Source organism: Gavia stellata, chromosome 2 (genome assembly GCF_030936135.1).
Source record: "Gavia stellata isolate bGavSte3 chromosome 2, bGavSte3.hap2, whole genome shotgun sequence".
NCBI lineage: Eukaryota > Metazoa > Chordata > Aves > Gaviiformes > Gaviidae > Gavia > Gavia stellata.
This window is the reverse complement of record NC_082595.1, coordinates 110,591,825-110,614,108: the sequence shown is the minus strand read 5'-3', so window position 1 is coordinate 110,614,108 and position 22,284 is coordinate 110,591,825. Positions and strand designations below refer to the sequence as shown.

Here is a 22,284-nt window from a genome sequence, read left to right as displayed (position 1 = left end):
GGTGGGCATCTGGCAGCCAGCCAAAGTCAGCTCACCACACTAGAGCAGAAAATACCCATAGTTTGTGCTTGATCGTATAAAAAAGGTTGTGGTTGAGCACCAACACATCCTAGCAGCAACAGAGAATTATGATTTCCCTGCTGCTTCTGCTTGCGTGAGGAGGTTGCTTTCAAGAGTGCTCCACCTTTGACAGTGATTGCTACTGTGTATTGCTCTGTACGTGTCTGTCGTTTTAGTATCAGCTGACTTGTCTTAACCACTAAACTGAAATGCATCTCCGGTTTATATCCTGGGACTTGTGGACAGTATTTTTGAAAAATAGACTCCGGAAGTGTGAGGTTCTGGATATTAGTGAATTGTACAGGTCGGCTTTCATAAATCAGATATCAGATTTCAACAGAACTATAAGAAAAAAACAGTTGGTTTTATGCAAAGCATATATTCTATTACATTTTGACTTTTTTCTTTCCTTCTAGATAAACATCACGTCAATGGAAATAGAATGGTAGAACCTTTCCCAGAGGGAACACAGATGGCTGTATTTGGTAAGACATCAGTTTTAAAATAAAAGCTCTGAGCTGTAGAGTGTTACTGCATGCCAAATTTCTTAATTTCAGCCTGAGTCCTCAGAGTTTCAGAAGCTGGGCTGCTATTGCCCTTTTCTAATCACTACAGTCAGCTAAAGCCACTGATCATTTTGAGAAATGTCCATGCCCCAAAAGGAGTATACTGAAAGTATTTTTCTGACTTATACAATCAGAAAATGTAAACCCTTATTTTGTTCCATAAAAATTCCAAAATAGTAGCTTTTTATGTATGATAATTCCTGTAAGATCATTCATTAGTTTAAACAAAATTCTGAAGATGATCCATGATTCTCCAGACCTTAAGTCATACAAGGAACTCAGACTGTTAGGTGGAAAGCTTTATCTGCTGTACTCACAGAGCTGTTACCATTTATATGCCCCAAACCTGCTGGTTTGTACTTTACTTTGCAAATAGTCCTGTAGACTTCCCGTTGGGTGCCAACAGAGCTGGAAAGGTGGCCAGCTGTAAATCGGAAGATGTTTAATTTCATTGTATCTACGCTATTTTCTATGAAAATGTCATTCTTTGAGGCCTTTTGTAAAACTTGAAAACGTTTCTCTGGAGAAATTAATTACTTCCGGAAGAAAGTAACATCCTAAAATAGATCACAATCACCAGCTTTTTACGAAGATATGGACTTTACCCAAATCGGGGAATCATCAGAGCTGTTATTTCAGAATGTGTTAATGTTAGTCCTTAAGGGCAAGCCTATGGAACCAGAGGTTGTGGTGGGTGTTGGTGTGAGTGTTTCTGTTGGTTATATCACTGTTGATTGTACACGATTGGTAAAATTTCACAGAAAATAATATCCCACCCACAGAATTTCATTGGAAGAGCGCAAAATCTTATTAAACAGCCTACTTTGAATCATTCCTGAGGAACTCTGTTATATTCGTATCAAGCCTGGTAACTTTCATCATTTTTAAATTGCCCTAGATTTTCTACAAGACTGTGATTGCAAATGTTGGGCTAGGTGGTGAAAACTCATGCTGCTGCCATCTGTGCTGTGAATAAATGGAAAACCTACATGTTCTTGGGTTTACTATTAGACCTGAAATATAATAGTATACAAACATGACTCTGATGATAATTGTTGTTGTTTGTTGGCATTGGCATTCCATTCTGATATGTGGTATAGAAAAATGGAGCTACAGATCACTTTTGCTACCTCCAAGGGGCCAGCGTTTGCTGGCCCCACGTGAATGGGAATGAAAGGAAGCACTCAAAGAAGAAAACGATTGTCTAGTAGTAATTCTTCTCCTCAGATTGTTACTCATCCTATCCATGTATATGCCTGTTAACAGCAAGTTCTTTGTGTTTTAGGACTCTGTAAGCTAGGGGGAAGAAACTGAGCTAGTCTGAGCTAGCAGACTCTCTGACTCCACCTTAGCAAGAGAGGATTTCTCACACCTCTTCTCCAGAAACATACTTTAATCCTTTAATTGGGATTGCACAGGGACAAGTCTCGAAGAGCAGTAGTTACTAAGAAGTAATCCCTCTTCCTTAAAAAGACCTACAGAAGCTAAAAGACAGTATGTAGATCTAGCCTACCTGCAGTGAATTTTCCTTCTGCTTGGATAGTTTTAGATCCACCACTAAAAATCCAGTATAAAATGTAATGTTGAGTTGTAAACATTAATCCTTTTACCTGCTTGCAAAATGCAGTTAGACTGCATTACATAGTTTCATCTTCTGCAAGATGCTCTTACTAATGCTGTGTTATTTACTTTATGATATGACTTCTTGTTTTGATCAAGGTACAGGGTGAATGTACGCAGGTCATTGTTCCTGCAGCTTTCCCATTTTTGAAAACCTCACAGTTTTCAAAAGACTATTTAAATGATCTTGAAATTCTCCGGTTGTCTGTTTAGCATCATTCAGCTGCCTAAGATACACCTATTGTTCATTCGAATAAAGAAATGCGTTCTTGTTTCTACAACGGTGAAAAAGCTGGATTTCAAGGGTGAGGGTGACTCTTTAATGGAAATGTTTTAATGCTAACCATCCAGTGACCTCTTAATCCAGTTTCCAGCTAATATTGAAGCACTAAGAGCACAGGAGGCGCGCAGGCACTGCTCATAGCCTCACTGGAGACACTCGAATGCTCTATCAAAAATCACTGAAGTAGAGAGGGGTGTGTATTCCCAAGTTCAGTGACTGAAACAGATGAAACTCTAGATGTTATGCCTTTGTGTTATGGATGGTAAAGTAGGTGTCATTCAATAAATGCCTGTCTGGAAAGTTTTCTTGTAGTTTTTATGGCCACAGATATTTTCAATTAAAAGTATTTTCCCTATAGTGACTGATTTTGACCAAAAACCTGACCAGAAACCTAACCAGAAGTCAAAACCTGTACATGTATTAGGGGTTTGATAATGTTATGAAAAGAAGCAATTTAAGGTCTAAAATCAACTTTTGGATAGAGGTATAAAAAATGAAAAGGAATGCTTCAAAGCTGCAGAACATACGCAACTTTCAATAAATTAATAACTCCATCACTACCATTGTAATTCTTAAATATATTTTAAACACATTTAAATGCACTGCTGTATTGCACTCAGAAATATTTCTGGTCAGCACTTCTGAATTTTTAAGTGCTGCTATTGCAAGACTCCAGTTTATCCCAGAACACCTATATATTTACTGCTCTTTATATGCTACCTTATTTCTCTAAGAGGAAGCATTATGCATGTGGTGCGTTCATAGAAGGCTCTTATTTACCTTTAGTAAAATCTGGCAATAGTTCAGATTTGTAGTTACAACACTTTTTCAATATGGAACTAAATTGTGTTGGATTTTCTTGACATATACTGGCTACTAATGGGATAATTGGTTTCTTGATGTAAACAAAATATAGACAGAAGTAGGATGTTAAGTAACTGATAAGATGTAATTACAGACATTTCTGAGTTGGCAGACAGATCCAGGCTTGTTCACCTTCTGCTCTGCACTTATTAGACAGCAGCACGTTCTGGTAATTCTACAGAGCCATATTATTGTTATACTTTGCCTGAGTTATTATGTCCTGTTGAGATTCAGATGTCCCCTATGCATTCCCACAATTCCCACTGCTTCCAAAGGTTATTTAAAAACTAAAATAGGATTACACCAAGATTGTCCAATTAGTCCCAGGCAGAGCCGGGGGTTTCTCAGCCTTTGCGTGTGGCCTGTTCAGCTGCCTCTGCAGTGCAGCATCACACGATACCTACGTATGTGGCTTATCCAGATGGGAAGCTGAGCTCCTCAAACAAGACCTACTCTTGGGTGGTTCAACCCTTTCCAGTAATCATCAGCTTTTCATCTAAAGGAAAATAATTTCACTTGAAAGTGGGTTGATGTATTTAAGAATGGATCACTCTATATGGTTTCTTTTACTCATTCCTGAAACAGCTACTTGTGACCACGTCAGATAAAAAAATGTGTTAGGAAGCCTTTTGGTCTGACTCAATTATTTTTTATGATGAGCTCTGTTCTTTTCACCAGGAAAAGGAGATCACAGGAAACAAAGTTTGGACCCCAAGAGAAATACCTTTTTTTAAGACAGTAAAAAAAGAACAAACAATTGTTCCCTGTTGCTCAAAGAATAGGAAGAAAACTTTAAACCATGCTACATGTCAGAAGATATTATATTTCTATCAGAAGGGAATATAAGACTTCATGATGTTGAAACAGGTGTGTGTGCTGTGACCCAAATTGTAGGAGAAACATCTACAGCAATATTACCAGATGTTACAAGGATCACACTGTAGAAGAATTGAGAGCCAGAGGGAATGTCTTCCAGAAAGGATTCATGTTTCTCATGCTAATTCTCTTTCAACATCTTGGAAAAGTGAAGGAAGCGTACTAACTGGCTGGGTTTGTGAAGCACTGAAGTGTTAACGCTGTCCTGTGTTCACAAGGTGGTGTAAAAATGGACGCTGAACTTTCCGCACTTCTGCGAGGAGAAAATAAATCTGCGAAGACATTACATAACAAAAAGGGATTGCCTAAAGGGAGGCTGCTCCATCCCTAAACCAAATCATGTTCCTATTCTTACCTTTACAGTATGTTTATCAAAGAAATACATTCTTATTTTCCATTTTCTTTTTGTATCTCCCAGATACTGACTTATGGCCAGTGTCTTTTTGGTGCCTCTTCCAGAGAACTGAAACATACCCAGAGGATGCCTGAACATCCTTTTCCTTGTAATCTTGCCTGAAGTATGATGCTCGGGTTTGCTGGTCAAAACTTCAGGGGTTATGTCAGCTCTAAGCAATTGCCAGGGAAGGTTCTCTGTTTAGGGTTTAAGAGTCTAACCAGGGAAGTCCTGAAATGAAAATTTTCTCTTAAGCCTGTTGTAAAATAAGGTGATAAACACAGAAATAAACACAATTCCAGCCCCTTTTAAAAATAAAGATATTAATGTTCAGTTTCTCTTGTCCTATAGCGTGTCATAGGCATTACGCATTAAAGGCTGGTGATCTGATCTGATAGCATTGTGCATGAACTTTGTGGTAGTGTAAATGGCCAGTTGCAGACCACCACGCGAGACAGATCCGGATAAATACAAAATGCTACCGTCTGCTTGGTCTTTGCCAAGGACATTTCCTGACATTTATAAGCACAAATAAGGGACAATAAAATATCCCTAATGCAAAGTGAAAGCTGTCCTTGATCAACACAACCCTTCATAACATTCTTTTATTTCAAAGGATCCACATCTCTTTTTCTTTTTGCTTCTGAAAACAAAAGTAATGTGGCCTTCAAACACAATATCTGTCCTTCTCCATCAGGGACGTGTTTATGTTAATTTAGCTTTCTTGAGGTAATGAAGAGTTTAGCTTTGTGTGGATTTCCACTTAAAGTGTGTATTGCACATTAGTGAAGATCCTGAGGTTTTTAAAAGTAAATCACATGGCAGCTTTTCAATCAACACCACTCACCTTAAAACAGCCATTTAATTATGTTTTGGGGACTTTCCCACTGAAATGAGTAGAAGAGACATACAGTTAATTTTCATGGATTTGGGGATAAGGCTCAGTGATCTCCAACAGCAAGAATTGTCTCTAGCATACGTTTTATTTTCTATGCAAAAAGCCAGCAAGAGCACCTAGATTACTTTAGCGATGCAAAAGCCTTGCAGAGAAGTAATTTCTTGCTGATGATAAATAGGGATATATCAGTGACTAGGATGAACATATGCTTGGCATCGTTCTGAGTTGGTTTAAGTTTGAAATAGAAGTAAATTACCCTGTTAATGACTAGAGGCTGCCCTCATCAGATTTATGCTGCTTTGTGGGAGATATATGTGCATATGTGTGTGTGTTTATGTGCTGGCATATATGATACACACATACATATTTACCATTAGCATTTATCCTTTGATTCCTGTTAATAAAGCAGAGAGCATGGTGACATAACAGAAAACATACAGAATGGTGATGATTTACTGTATTCAGCCATGAAAAATGTTATTCTAATTGTCAGTAGTTACAACAGCAGAGAAAAAATATATAAGGAGGTTTTTGGAGGGATAAAATTGTGTTGTTTTGATAATTTTAGACATACTGTGACATTCACAAAGTGTTGTCAGTGCATCTTACAGTTCCTAATGGATTTTTCTTTACAACGCTGCTGTCACAGACTGACAATATTAGAACTGGGGATGTGAGACCAAGCGAATAGAGTCCCATATTAAAAAATAGGGATTTCTTATTATTGGGTTATTCAGTTTGGGATAATTTAGAATGATTTTCCTGATTTTCAGGAGTTTTTCTCACCTGATGAAGTTATTGGTGATGTCAAAAAATGTATCATTAGATACCTTGCTTAAAATCGAAGATACAAAAATCTTCAGCTCCTTTTAAAATACTTGCTCAGAAATGCTCCTGAAGCTTGGGGGAGTCAACCGGAATCTTTATATTGATCTCATTGGTGCTTTCAACTCGCCGGGCTGGAATTAATATCCACAGATTTTAGGGATGTAATCTAAAGTGGTCTTCAAGAATTTCTCCCTGGTCAGAGGAAACACATTTGGAGGTCAGTTCATAACGGCTGTCTCAGAAAGGAATAACTCACCCTCTGTAGGTGCCTTGTTCTGTCAAACGTGTTCTGAACAACTAGCTCAGACTAGGGGGAATTGATTCATTTGTATAAATATGTTGCAAATATTTTATGCCGTTTGAGGTGAGCTAGGGCATTTGAGATGTCCACAGGGAGCTGGCAGGGATGATGCAGGTCTCACAGGAGGTCTATACTCTTCTGAACTAGGAGGTGAAAGCCAGCTGGGTTTATCTAGGACATCCCAAATGATATTAGATACCTTTGTTTAGGGATTCAATGCATATGTAAAGACATCTAAATGTAAGCGTAACATGTATGTGAAATTGTCCTTGATCTCCAGCTTCCAAGGACACGGGTCTGCCTTTTGTCATAAGTGCCCCTCTTATGCCAGTATTGTGCAGAATAGCTGCATAAGGCATCTCAGATGACACCAGATGCCTTTATTTATGCATCGATACTGAACCCTGGATCCCCACTGAGCGTCATGGGAGCTTGGACACCTTTTGTCACGTGTGAACCCCTATTTGTATATCTAAATTTGAGATCTAAATGTAGTTGTTCAAGTCTGCATGCTGAAGCAGGCCCTAGAGATCTCTGTTTCAAGTGCCTGAGGTTAGCTGAGAAGAATTGCTTCTAGAGAGTTTCTCACAGAATCCCTTACATTCCAGTATATTCCAGGTACATTATTTACCCTTGTGTTTAGGGTAATGCCCACATTATTAAGATCATTTTCAATGGCAAATTATGCTAGCTAGTACAGGCTCTCTGCCTATTCTGGGAGACACACACAAGTCTTTTGTCTTTAGAAGAGAGTGAAAACTCCACCCTTTAAGAGGGTCAGACAGCACTTTGTTCCAGATTTTTCTTTTAGAATACCACCTGGCTTTGCTCTCTGTGCTGGGCACACTTTAGAAATGAAGGAAAAAACACACTTCAGCACCTACAAGAAAGAAATAATGCGATCAGTTTTTCAAATAAGATAAGAACTAATCACAAAATAATTCTGATTTGAGTTGAACTGTAAGTAATTTTGAAACAGCCGTAGTTATTTGTTTGTGAGCCAGGGAAAACAGCATGCGATATGTCAGGCTTTGAGATAAAATTTATCGGTGTGTCATTGGCTTAAATCCAACATTATGCTCATAAATAATATAATCCTAGTGTGACACATTTCTGCTTGAACCTTGACTGAAAATTATTGAGAATCATGTTATGAATTATGTAGTAGCAGTCACGCATTCAAGTCAAAAGGATATAACTTGAGTGAAATGCTGAAATGTATTTGTAATTAGGTACACTATCTAAAGACGCGTAGTTGCAGAAAGGGCAAGGTGTCTTTCTGTGTATCCAAAGGTATAACACGGAGCCTCGCTGCAGTCTCAGGCTAATGGCCATCCAGCTTTTATTGACTCATTCTTGTGGGATGGAAGTCTGATGTGGTTGAATATTGTTGTCATCCGTGTTGTTGTCATCTGTATCACTCTCTTGTATGCTATTAGCACCGTCTTTTGTCTCTTAATTTATACTAGCTCAATATGACCCAAGGCTCCAGACAAACCTTGACAATAACATACAGTCCAGCTGCACAGCAGGATGGGAGTAACTCAGCGTTATTCAGTGGAATGTGCCTGACAAGCCAAGAAAGGAAAAACGTAGTGTTTTAAGCATCAAAATGGTTATACTCAGACTCATCAAGTGTGATGACATTTATCCCTGTGGCAAATAAAGAGATTATCAATTGCTTTGCTTTCTGGAGACCAGTAAACCCAAGATCATTTTACTGTGCTGCTACATTAAAGATCTGGTCATGTTTTTTAGATGTAGAAGGACTTTTGGTAGCTAACATGTTTCCTCTTCAAACCATTGTGTAGTGTGCTGCTTGGCTGTAGTGGTTATTTCTAGTCTACTACAGAAATTCACACCTGGGTTCTTCTCCTTTTTTTGTCCTTCCTGTGTGCATGCTACTTTGTTCCCAGGCTGTCTTCTGGGAAGCACCAACTGGTTCCCTTTGAGGTGAAACCTGCATGTGGTTCTGGCAACAGTTCATCCTGGGTCCCACTCCTCCTAATCATGCTGTGGAGCAGAGTGAAATTTCACTCCCTCTGCTCTATACTATCCCCCTATACTTTCCTGGCAGGCCTTGTGTCCTCAGATGTCCCCATGTCCTCTCACAACATGCCCTAGTGCATGCAAGCCCCACCCTTGGTCTTATCCTATAGAAGCACCACTCTTAACGGACTGACACGGATTTAAAACAAACCCCCAAGTTGAGAAGTATGTGCGCACATGCACACAACAGTAATTATGCCTTAGTGCCAGAGGTGGAATGTGTTTTGCACGGTAAATGGAAGAACAAGGTTGTTGATCATGTTTCCCATCTCAGGGCTTTACCTTTTCTTAAATTTCCTAGATCTCATGCCATGGTATATCCTGAAAACAGGGAACAGCGGTGTTGCATGAATAAATGAAGCTAGGCCTTGAACCACCTTTGGTACAGGCATATTCAGCCAACTGGAGCTGACTATAGTGTGAGAATTCAGCATCTGTGAAGAATTCATGAATACTCCTGACTTTTACTTGTTCTAGTCATATACCTTCAGACAAAGAAGACTGCATATAGGTGGAGACTTCTAATATGGATTTCTTCTTGCTGGCCAATATCTTCTGTATCCTTTCTTTTTGCTTTCATCAACAAACTTTTGAATAGGTCACCAATTCCTTGGTGCATGTGACAGGGCCAAAATTTGTATTTTTATTCGGTATGTTTATACCTGAATTTTTTAAATCTTCAGTTAAAATATTACCCTTACCTTGTTTTAAAACTAATCTTGGTTCTCTCCAGTTGTTTGTTCCAGACTGCAATTATTTATGCTTTACAACACTGTAGTCCAAACCCAAGGGTGAATCAAAGATTTTTTAGCCTTGAGACAGTTGCGTTGCTTTAACAGACTTATTGACCCTATACAAATATTTTCCCAAGAACTCAAGGTACTGTGTGGATGCAAAATGTTTTGGTGCATGTGCTGGAGCTCACAGAGGTGCTATGCTGTTTGGAACCTGAGGCTATAAGAGTCTCTCAGATCTCAACCAGTTGCGTTCTCCCTGGCTGCAGCCTGCCGTGAGTCTGAGGCACTTTGCTGATGACTCCATCAATCACATTTTTGCTCCCAAACTCCCTTTTCATACACAGTTTCATGAGGAGGGTAATACATGAATTTTAACCGATGCCTAAGTATGCAATTCCTTTCCCTGTCGATGCTTGTTGTTGGAAAGTGGAATAGGAATGGAAAAGAGATCAAACCAGAAATTATCATTATGCCAGTTTATAAACCCGTCGTTTTTCCATGTGGTGAATACTGTATGCATTCCTGCACTCTTTAGATCATCAAAAGAGATCTAGTAGAACTGAAAAAGGTTCAGGGGGGCAAAAAGGGTGATCAGAATCTTCTATACAAGGAACAACAGGGTACACTAGGACTATTCAGTGTGAAAAAGAGATAACTTAATGGGATATAAGAGAGGTCTACAGAATAAAGATAGGCACAGGGGATGTAAGGGGGAATTGATTTTGCAGAATATTTCCCCGTGTAAGAAATAGGGGCCGGAAGAAAGGATGCAAGTGGGAGCCAGTTTCAAAATAAATCAGAAGAGCTGGAATAAAATAAAAGACTGTTGGTCTCCTCGCCAAAGGATTTTCTGCATACAGAAGATTTCTCAGGTTGAAATGGGGCCAGGAGAAATAGCTGGAAGAGAGATCCACTGAGAGTTATTCAAACCACAGCAGCCTCAGGAGATCCTGCAAAAGTCAGAGACCAGGACCATCGTATTGGCAAATATCATGTGTGTTTGTCCTTTTCTTATTCTTCCCTGAGTGCCTGCCACTGTCCACTGTGAGATGGATCCCTATTATGCCATATAATGTATGTCATAGTTCACATATATCACATGCATATATCACCTATCAGATCACATCGCCTGCTTTTCTTTTATTCATTAATTAAAGCTGTGGGGAGTCACATAGCTAGAAACTGTGCTGATTTGAAAATCCAGGAGTCATTGTTGAAAATGGTATTGAAAACCATGCAAATGCAAGCCACAGCTGTCATTAGCTCCCTGTTGAGAAAGATTTGTAACGAGAAATAATGAATTAAAGACGCACGTGAATATTTTTTCTGCTGGACAATAAAGTTGGGCAAGTTTTGCAAACTTGATAGGCGTTCTAGCAGTCGCACCTAACCTTCTTTGAAGTTGTATGTCAGAAAAAACCCCAAAACCCCAAAGAAGGCAAAATGACTGCACAGTGAATGCTGTAAAAAAGGCAACAGCTCTTTGTGGATGCATGTCTAGCTTGACATGGGTGTGAGAGATGTCGATGCCTCTGTGTTTGGGAAGCAGGTGGGCTGAAGGCATAGCATGGAGGGACCTCTTACTGCTTCCACCCTGGGGCAGCACAGCTCTGTCTCTATGACTGCGATCCGTCAGTTATCCAAGCCTGGCTGGAGAGCTACAGTTATTCAAAATACATTCGTACAAGGATCTCTGACCATGGTTTGTATAAGCTAATTTATTACCCGCTTCAGTGTTCACTCTGTTGCATCTCAGGCTTGTCTGTCATGTATCACTTTCCTCTATTGCATTATTCTGAAATGCAGTAGTCATAAGTGATACATACTGCATTGCTTTTTGAAATATTTTAATAATTGCTCATCCAAAACCTGTGAAGAATGAGGAAAATTCTGCTGCATGCAAAAATAAGTGTATCTTTGCTTGTTCAAAGAATTGCTGTATAATGGCCACATCCAACTTCATGGTAAAGATGGGAATTCCCACATCAGATGGCTGCTGTCATGGTGGTGCTTTAACAAATGGCGGTGCGTATGTCTATAGCATATTATGAGGCTCTCCCAAAAGCCAGCGTCAAGGTTAGAGAGGCTATTTATTTAAGCAAGAGCATGCTACTACAGCCCTTAAACCAGCCAGAGGCCACATGCCTCATGATGCCCTCTAGCTTAATGTTCTGCCTACCACAGGCAGAGAGCACAGGTCATTGGGAGGATGGCTAAGAAAACCACGGGGTTGGAGAGAGAGCAGGTCATGGACTTCGCTGTGCGTAATAGCAATTCTTTTGCCAAGCCATCAATGCAGTGCAGACACTCTGCCTCAGCATTTATTATAGTTACTTTATTTTCAACAGTGATACACCATGTTTTTTGGGAATGAGTGCACGTCAAGTACTGCATAAATGGTAAATGACTAACCACATATCTATTTGGCCTCTGTCTGTTCCTCTGGATATAAATTAGTTTTTCTGTAACAATCTTCTTTGGTATTTTCTTGAGTAATTGTCTTTTTTGGGGGGTGGATAGGAAAGCGTTATTCTCTTTTGCAAGTGAGAACATACCATCATTTTATTGGCTACTAACAGATGAGAAAATAACTCTTGGAAATTCTGTATTTCCATTAAGGACAGCTGTGGTTCAAACTAGATTAATTTTAATGATCTTCTAGGTACACTTAGAAGGCATTTATTAGTTTGGGCTTTCATTGGAAAAGGGTTAAGGGTATGTTTCTGTGGAGCTGGGGAAAGGAGGACTAAAGGGCTGCTTGTTGAATTGGCTTGTTATTTGAATGTAATTATTTTTTGCTCCTGAGCAATTATAGCTTGTAAGTTTAAATAATTGTCAGGGTGCCTACAGCTTTCTATTGTTGTTTAAAATCTAAGGTTATAAATAAAATAAGGAATGTGAGATTACTTTTTCTGAATATGTCTATGGCAGTTAATTTAACTTAGCAATAGTTATCAAAAAAAGGGAAGAAAAGGCGTGATTTCTGTACCTTGCAGTAAATAAACTTTGTAAACAAGTTATTATTTTCTGCAGCATAGCCCTGAAAGTGATTCTTATTTTGCTGGTAATGAAATGTTTGTGGTGCTTTGCTTTTATAATAGTAGAATATATTTTGTTTTGCTTCTGTATGTTTCAAGCTCCCTAAGGTTGCCAAGAGATTAGAGAGATTTTTGCAAGACACGGGTAAGGCTTCGCTATTATTGCAGAGATGAATTTATATGAAAGATACAGTTTCAAGAGAATCAAATGGATTACACAGCCCTGATGACATCTCTTATTTTATGTGTACATCAAGTTCTACTTGAGTAGCAGAGCAGTAAAGTGTGTCAAATGACCGAGGATGATCTAAAATGAATCTCTGCGAAGTGTTGGAATGCTTAGAGCAAAGGAAGATCACAAAATGATTTGAAAGCCTCAAATCAATGACTGAACTAAAGATGTGATGCTTTGCGATGAAGCAAATAATCAGGTTGATGATAGGACCATGTAGCTCTATCTCAATCTCTTTCAAATATTATTGTACCAGAAGTTCTTTTTATCCCTAACAGACTTTCGAAAGGTAATATATTAAGAAACTACTCCCTTCTTCAAAGGAGATAGAAAAGTGGCTAGACTGAATTTATCTCTGCACAAGCCGGCATAATTTATTCGTTATTGACTGTATCCTTGGACATTCTGCTGTCTTAATTCAGATTAAGATTTGGTTCCATTTCTGGACACTTCACAGGTGTGCAAAGTGCTTCTGATGCTTTTATTCATAGTCATCACATTTTCAATGATCCAATAGTTTATTTTGTAAGAGAAATTAAAAAGAGTAAATAGTTAAAGGAGTCAGAATTTTGACCATAAACCCTGAGATTTGTCTCTGTGTCCTTGGGACACTTCAGTCATCATATTTGTGGCCAAGAAACATCGGGTCCCTACAGTACTTCTTAAGACTCCTCTTTAATCGATTAGACATGAAAGACATGCAATTTTAATCCAAGTATTTTGCACTTAAGGACTGATTGTTCTTACTTCTTTTCTGCAGGTCATACCCATTTTTGGTGCAATGTTGCTTTGTATGTGATTCAGTTGTTCATGGAAAATGATGCCCAATTGCTCCCAGCCATGAGCATTCACTCCATTGCATTCTCAAATCCCCAAACATTAAAGAAAACATGTGTATTGGTTTCCAATTCCTGAATTGTACAATTTGTGACAGTTCTCTTTCACGTCTACGGAATGTTCCGATATGGTTAGGGCTACAACCCTAGGGCTACAAAAATGATTAGGGGATTGGAACATCTTTCTTATGAGGAAAGGCTGAGGGACTTGGGTCTTTTCAGTCTGGAGAAGAGAAGACTGAGGGGGGATCTTATCGATGCTTATAAATACTGAAGGGGTGGGTGCCAGGAGGATGAGGCCAGTCTGTTTTCAGTGGTGCCCAGTGACAGGACGAGAGGTAACGAGCACAAACTTGGTCATAGGAAGTCCCATCTAAACACGAGGAGGAACTTCTTTCCTTTGAGGGTGGCAGAGCACTGGAACAAGCTGCCCAGAGAGGTTGTGGTGTCTCCTCTGGACATATTCAGAACTCGCCTGGACACACTCCTGTGCAACCTGCTCTAGGTCAACCTGCTCTGGCAGGGGGCTTGAACTAGATGATCTCCAGAGGTCCCTTCCAACCCCTGTCATTCTGTGATTCTGTGATTCTGTGATATGAATGGCCCTGTAAATAGAAAACTAAACTTTTGGGGAGGTTGGTGTTTTGTTCTGCATTTGTACCCAGAACCCAGCCCAATGGAATTCAAATCTGTGACGAAGGCTTTTATGTGCTGTGCTGTTGAAAATAGCAATACCACTAATGATGGAAACAAGCCTCAGAGGGAAAATCTTTTACAGTCTGCATTCAGGCTTGAATTCCCGAAGCCTCCATTTCATCTCGTTTTTCCCAGTTCTACACCTGTCTAAATATAATGGAATCAATGACTTATACAATGCCAAGTAAACAGAATTAGTTCCATTTCATGAATGAGACTCAATCAAAGAAGAAAATAAATTTTTGTAGGATGGAAATCTTCAGAAGTAAGGCATTGAACTATTTTTTGGATGAATTCTTTATTTATTGTTAAACATTTTTGATTTCTCTTGTCCCACGTCTAATCTTGACTGGTTCTATCCTCAGCCTAACAAATATCAAGATCACCAGTTGGTATATCTGGCTCAACATGTTAAAGCAATCACAATGTTCTGATATATTTTCTATGTTTTTGGAAGCAGTGCTTTATTTTGTCTTATTTTCCACATTACTATATTGCAGCTATATTCCACTGACAGAAGACAAATAAGATTAAAGTTGCTACATTTTATTCAGACAAAGTTTTAGCGAGGAATACAAACCAACCAAAATATGGGAAGGAAAAAGTTAGAAAATACATAGTTTTATCAAGTGGTGTTTCTATCTAGTCATAGCATGAAAAAGAGATATTTTAAACAAAGACCTGTTAGTTGGGATCCTTTGGTGTATTTCCAAAAGGGATTCTTTGCTTTGGAACCACTCATACCTCAGTTGTGGAGTACTTAAAGTAATAATTCATAAATTATGGTTCATGTGGGTCTTAATTATTGTGTGCAAAATGCTTTGGTGTTTTTGGATGAAAGGAACTAAATACATGTGAATTACTATTTAAGTGTTTGCTTTCTAGAGGAGGCAGAAAACATGGTTCTCCAAATCCAAACGTCTGTTGCCAAGCTTCCTCCTACAGCATATTCCCACACTGGTGTCTTTTTGGGAGCTGGGAAGTAAAGCCCATGAATTGTATGTCTACTTCTCTTCCTCTTCACTTTTAGGAATGATTCGCAGTGTTAGTTCTGATTATTTAGACCCAAGATGAACTTGTGAACGGTTCAGGTGCAGCTTGCAGGTGGAGGTTATGTTGCACAGTTGTCCTCCCAGCTCAGCCAGGTGGAGGTATGTGTCACGGGTACAGGGACATTCTGGTGCATCTCTGAAAGGTCAGAAAGCTTGGCCTCTGCTGCTTTTACATATTCTCCTTCCAGTGTGTGATGACAACCTTTCGGATCAGCATAAATGATTTTTTGAGTGGGCCGTATCTTCCAGTTTCTGGGAATTAGAGGCAAGAAGTTTTCTGACAGAGGATTTTGATGATGGAATTTTCTTATTATGTGGACTCACCAGAGAACAGTTTTGTTGACCTTCAGAATAAAATTGGTTTAAATATTCCTGCTTATAGGGCGGGGAAAGAATACTGAGGCAGTGAATAAAGGCCATCTTTGAAACTATTTTAATACACTGACTTGTGTATGTCCCTGCTCTCTGCTGGTTAAGATCAAAATTGCATTTAAATAGGAATATCTGAAACCTCTCAAACTATAACTGTGAAGTTTAGAGCAACTGTGGTTTGTGCCTTATTAACATTCTTGATACTGGCTTCAGATTTATTTAAATCCTGTTGATTTTGTATTATTTATAACTTGCAACATGCTTTTATGATGGATTGAATAAACACATTTTAAGAATAATATTCTATCTACCTATCTCTCTATCGCTTTTCCCAGTTTGAGTGCTGCTGTCTCAGCGGGTTTTTCAGAAGTCGTACTTATACTTATGGCATGTTACGCATATTTTTTTGTGCTGAAAACTTGGCAGTTTTTCTCTTGACAGTAAAATATTCCTTTTCTATTACGATAGTCTGCTTTTCCTCTTACAATAATTCTAATCTGTTGTGCAGATTTTATACAAACATACATACATACACACACAAACACGTGCCCACACGCACTTCGGATGTCAGCAGCTACTGTACAGGCATAAATGAATTGCCTGGGCATTTGTTAATTTGAATGAACATGAGGCTTCTGCTTCTCCTATGGAAAAAGAAGCAAACCCAACAGTTTCTCTGGGAATTCATGCAGTGTGAACAGAACACATCTTGGCAAAATGGTGAGCCAAGAAATTCCTCTTTAGTTGCTCTGTTAGGCAAACTGCATTTTAAATTTCTTGCCGAGGGCTTTGTTTGACTTGCCCCAGGCAAGCTGTTCAACATATTTATCAACCCTGTTGTAGCATTAGAGCCAACGCTTATCTAGGAAGATCATCCGCTTAATGCCATCTGTCATCAGGAGTTTTATTTCTTTCAGCTGAGCTTGTTCTCCGTTTCAGGTTTTTTTTATATTCCTCCCAACCATTTCTTAGTTGATTGTTTTCCAGTGATCTCAGATATTCTGTGATTGCTCAAATATTCTGTGGTTGCTGCATGTTAAACCCCTAAAGACATCAATAATACAATTTTATTTTAAATCCTGATTGATAACATTAATCCTATATGCATCCAGATGGCTCACCAAAGTGCCCTACATATTGCAGTCTTATGTAAAAGATGATACTGCATTTCAATCTGAATCTGGAATTCTTTCCAGATTCTCAACAAGAATTTGAAAAAATTCAGAACAAAGGCTCTGGGGTAATTCATGCTGTATTTTTCTCTTGGTGCCTGTGAGGACATGGCTTTGTTCATTTTAGATTTTCAGGCCGTTATTAACTGTTGTGTAAGTGCACAGGCAGTATGAAAGTGTTCAACAAAGCTGTATTCACTCACTTTACATGTGATTGTGAGATCCAGTTCTACTTTTGGATTTGTGTCCACAGTCACAGTGAAGCCAAAGGGACTGGCATGCTTCCCTGCAGAGAACAAAATTTAACTGTCTGGAAGTCTGGTGCTATTGAGTTACATAAAGTCAAGAAACATTATTGTAACCAGGCGTACAACCACTGTGAGTAGACTAGATACAGACTGGATGTTCTCCTGGGTTGCCGGGACGTCCTGATCTCGTGATAGTCCAGACTGGGAGATCTGCCAGGTCCCATCACAGCTTCCTTGTTGCCTGCTTGCCCATCTTCTCTTTTGGGGGAGGGAACACAATGGTGCCTACCAAAGTCTCATCCTGACCTTTCACGGTGAAGCCAATGTACCCACTTCAACCTGTGAAGTAATAAAAATTAATGGTCCCCACAGTTTTGGAGCACACAGCATAAATAAATATCTCTTTGGCTCAGTACTTAGAAATATCAGTACTTGGACTGGCTTCAATCAATCAGCTGTACCAACTGCTCTGCACAATTTTTTAAAGAGAAAAACGCCAATCGCACTCAGCTAGTATTTGGCGGAAATGTATGAAATGAGCATTATCATATAGGTATATAACTTGCTGAGGTTCAATTTATTCTTTCCAGTTGGGAAAAAAAAAAATCATTTCAGTTCAAAGCAGCTGAGCATTTCCTTCTCCACATTTTATAGAGGTATCTAAATAGATTGTACTCAAAATTTGGGCCAAGTCTTATACTGGCCAAGAGAAGTGGGGATACTGGCAGCTGTGTCTTCAGCTCCCGGAGAGATGCTGGCTAGAGCAAGATGCACTGAGGTAGGCCGGTGGGACGTACTGTTGGCTGTCCTTTACTGCTTCAATGTATAGGAGCAGCCTGTGCCCCCAGCTACTTTTGGCTGGGTACTGTAGCATTTGAGCAGCTGGCAGAATCATTGCTTCTAGGGTTTCAGAACATAAGCTGGCACAAGAGCACGTGTCCTCTGTCTAGCGTGCTCCCGAGCTTTGGATAGGTCCTGTCCCGCTATTTACTCTGATCTGGGGTTAGGTAAGAGGTTTCCAGGGCACGTTGCTCTTTGTTCTCTCAGCGTACCAGCACACTTTATTTTTCTGAGTATATATTTAAAACTGACATTTTTCTCTACTTAGTGGAATCATACATTCTAAAATCTTGTTAACAGAAGGAGGAGCAGGATCCATATCCTTTGCAGTTCATCTTCTGCAGTGAAGCATTGCTATCAACCTGGCATTGAAACAGCTTCTTAATCTGCTGCGTGGAAAAGTGCCTTGAAGTGTGGCTGGAGGGATTGCAGGCGGTGGGCCAGAAAAGACTTGGCATGCCCATGAAATAATGCATTCATTCTTCAGAAAATGACAAAAAGAGTCTTCTGGATGTCCTGTTGGGCTGCTGGGAGGGCAGGGGAGAGACAAAGCTTGTAAATAAAGCTGGCAGGAGTGAAAGGTCGTTGGGTAGTCAGGCAGAAGTCAGGTTGTGTATGCACCTGATGCCCAGCGGAGAAGGATATACCACAAAGGTAAAGGACAAAGGAATTAAAAAAAATGCTCCACGGATGAAAATACCATATACATGTACATGTTTTAGAGAAAATATGAAAATTAACCAGTATATAAAAATGGTACACCTGCTGTGAGTTTCTCTAAATGGAAAGCTGAGAGTCCCTGAAGCATCAGCCTCCTTTAGCAACTATTGAGCTCAGAACTTAATAGACTTTGATTAGTACAGAATGGGTGCATCTTGCGAGGTTTTAGTTTGGATCAGGAATGCCCTTCTGATGCATATTTACTGCTTGTGCTGATTTACTTCATGGAATCATAACTAGGAATTTACATCAGGGAACCTGCATGGAAACTAAGTATTATTCAAAGATGTGATAGGAACGGACGTTGGAGAATGAGATCAGAATGAAGGCGAGTGAAGGTGACCTTTGCAGGATCATGCAGTTTCTTGTGTGAGTGGAGAACACATCCTGAACATTGCCTAATTATCAAACAAGTTTTCCAGTCTGGTTTTTGGTTCTGTGTGATAGCTATTGCATGCAGTACATGAAATAAAGAATCTAACAACATTACAAGCTACAAACATTATTATAAGAATAGATAACTTTGTAATCAGTAATCTTGCTTAGGATTCATCTACCTTATGCTGCAGCATAGACTTCTACAACTCAGCCAGTCATGCTAGACTCTTTTAATAGTTGTGGAAGAGAAGCAGGCAACTTGCAGACACAAATCACTGTATTTTGGGGGATTGGATTCAACTGCAGATTCAGAGAGACTTTCAGGTTTTCGTAATGTCTGCATATGGGGTATGGGCTTGTTTCTCTTGCCTTAAAATTTGCAAAGAGTTACATCTGAGATGTCCAGGAGCATTTTGCCTGGCCTCAGGATGCCTTTCAAGAAGGGCACGTGTCTCTCCTGAGCCCTGTGTCATTTATGTCAGCCATGTGTAGATAGATGTCTTGGATATCCTAAGGCATCTCAAATGACCCCGGATGTCTCCGTTTAGGCAAATAAATTCATCCCTGAATGTATGAGCTCCTGTTGCAGTCAGTGGAGACCTAGTCAATATGGTTAACGTAATCTGTAAAGCTATTCATCTCACTAGAAAGTAAACAGCTGGGGTTCAATTCTGCTCTGTGAATATTTCAAATTTATTACAGATTATCTTTAACAATGGGATGCTTATCTCTCTTATCAGGGTAACACTTTGCTTTCATTATTTTAGTAAAATACTTCAGCTTATGCTAACTATTTGTTCAAGAATGCAAATGATCTGGGTTGCCTATGGAAACCCATATTCCTCGGCTGAGCGTAAGGCTGTGTACAAAAAGAGTTGTTCAGAAGATATATATGTGTATGGCTGTATAAAGAGAATAGTTTGAGAAAACGAATGTGGATGCTAGAAAGGAATAGGGGTACTAGTGTTTATTCCCAAATTGTATGATTGATATTATTTATAGGGATGAATGAACCTTTAAAGATTGCTGTTTGAATCTGTTTGTTTTTGAAGTTCAAAAGCAAAAAATCTTTAAATGCCTTTTGAAATTCCAATTAAGAGTCAGTCAAAACCCATCACTAAAAGAATAGTTTTTGTTTTACAAATTAGCAATTAAAAAGTGGCAAATGTCTTCAGTGCTTAAACACTCTGCTGCAATACCCATTATGTTCAAATAATACTTTTTCTGGGAGCATGAGTATGTTCGCCAGTATTTCCTTTTTTTTTTTCTGTCTCTTAGGAATGCCTCTGGAAGCTCTCTATCTAACTCTAAAGCTGCACTCACTTCACCAGTGCTGGGGATTATGCAAATTATTTCATGAGTAGTTTAAAATCACATTCGTGTTTTCTAGTTTCAAATTATAATATGGGTGGCTTATTTTGCTTTTATGTTTCTTTTCTTACTGTTTTTTACTGGTTTTTTTCCTCTGAGTTTTATTTAATTATTTGATTTGATTATTTTAATTCTTTATTTCTTCAGTTTTCTTACTAGAGGAGTAATAATTAGGGAAAGTAAACTAGTTTGTACTACAAGAGCATGTGAAGTTTTGAACTGAGATTATTGCCCTGTTTTAGTAATCGTTGTTCATGTTAAACATGGCTTAAGGCAGCCAGTGCTCTGAAGAATAGGCATTCCATGAGCTGATGAGTCTTAACTCCAGAATATTATGTGGGGTTTTATTGTTAATATTTCTCTCCTTGTGACAGTTTCTCTGTAGAACGTGGCACCACTTTAGCAGAATAACAAACACCAACCGCTGAATGTATTAATACTGTGGAAAGCAATTTAGTATTGTATTGTTGTAAATTATGTCCCTTTACTAGCAGGTTGTTTTATTATGACAAAGATTTCAATTTTATCTGTTCTCATGGATGTGAGGATTTATTGTTTGTGCAAGGTGCCAGCGTACTTGAGAAATGATGAGAATAGTTCACCAGGAGAATAAAATGTCTGTCTCTCAGACGAAGGAGGTCAGAATGAATTCAGACATAAACTAGTGACAGAGAAGAAAAAGTGAAAGAAACCGTGATGAGGATGTAGGTCACCAGGTCAAATCAACAGGTTAGAGAGCGCTATCAATGAGAGAATCCTAAATAATAGTTATTTAGAGTCAGTGACCACTACCCTGATGATCAGTCATTTCAGACAGTTCAGTTAGGGATTTATTGAGCATTAAAATTCTTGAAATAAGTAAGAAAAGAATGAGCATTTCTACTTTGCATTTGAAGTTGGGCCTATATCTGAACTCAAACTGGAATTTGGGTTGTGTCCTTAATTTTGGGTTACTCATTTGCACTCAGGTGTGGACCTAGGATATGTTGTGGGGAAAATTTTGGGTCTGTACTATTCCTTGGCATAGATGAAATAGCTCATTCACCACCCCTCAGCATGCTTGTCCAACCACTGTTAGTTTGATGAATTAGCTACAGAGTCCTTCCTGCAAGGGTCTCGATGTCACCTGCTGCAAAAGCAGCTGGGATTTTAGGCAGCTGTAGGTCAAAATTCCCTCGTAATATTAAGGGTGCACAGCACTGAGGTATTAGTTTTGGGTTGAAGTTTATTTTCAGTGCTTCGGATACAGATACAGACTTAGGTTCTAGCAAACAACCCACAAAAAAAAAAATTAAAAGCACCCTTGGAATCAGTCTAATATAGCCTAAGTCTGCCCATGTCTGTGTGAGTTCCAATGCCCTCTTCTGCTCTCCGCCTAAATCCAACCACCAGAAAACTACTGAAAGGTGCCTGTTTTTTCAGGACAACATATTTGGGTGAACACTGTCGTGGGAACTAGAGAAGAACCTAATGAATTCTGAGACCACCAAGTTTAGACAGTCCTAAAAAATAAGCAGAATAGCTGGGGAGTGTGTGTAATTAAATATCTAAATTTAAGACAGATAAGATTTAGGTGGGTCCTGCCACCTTCCTCTTTTGGGATTGCATATCTAAATACAAAATTTTCTTTTGTTGACAGAGTAAATTATGATTATCAGAAGGAAGAAAATCTGTTAGAGCAGACTGGATGGCCATGGAAAAGCTTTCACTAGCTTGCAATGGAATGGGAATAGCTTTTTTTTTTTGGAACCTGTGGTAGACTTGATATACAATAGGCCTTTCACATAATTAAACAATTGTCCCAGTCATGATTTTTAAAAATGATGTTTTCTCTTCTGTGTTGACTTTAGCAA

At 39.0% G+C, this 22,284-nt stretch overlaps 1 protein-coding gene across 1 annotated transcript in view; it reads left to right on the top strand.

Annotated features, from left to right (window-relative positions):
- Positions 1 to 22,284, top strand: part of MSRA (methionine sulfoxide reductase A) — a 295,481-nt gene that overhangs the window by 114,742 nt on the left and 158,455 nt on the right. The window contains exon 2 of the mRNA XM_059835372.1: positions 477 to 545. Within this exon, the coding sequence (XP_059691355.1) occupies positions 477 to 545 (69 nt within the window). The remainder of the gene's footprint in view (positions 1 to 476; positions 546 to 22,284) is intronic.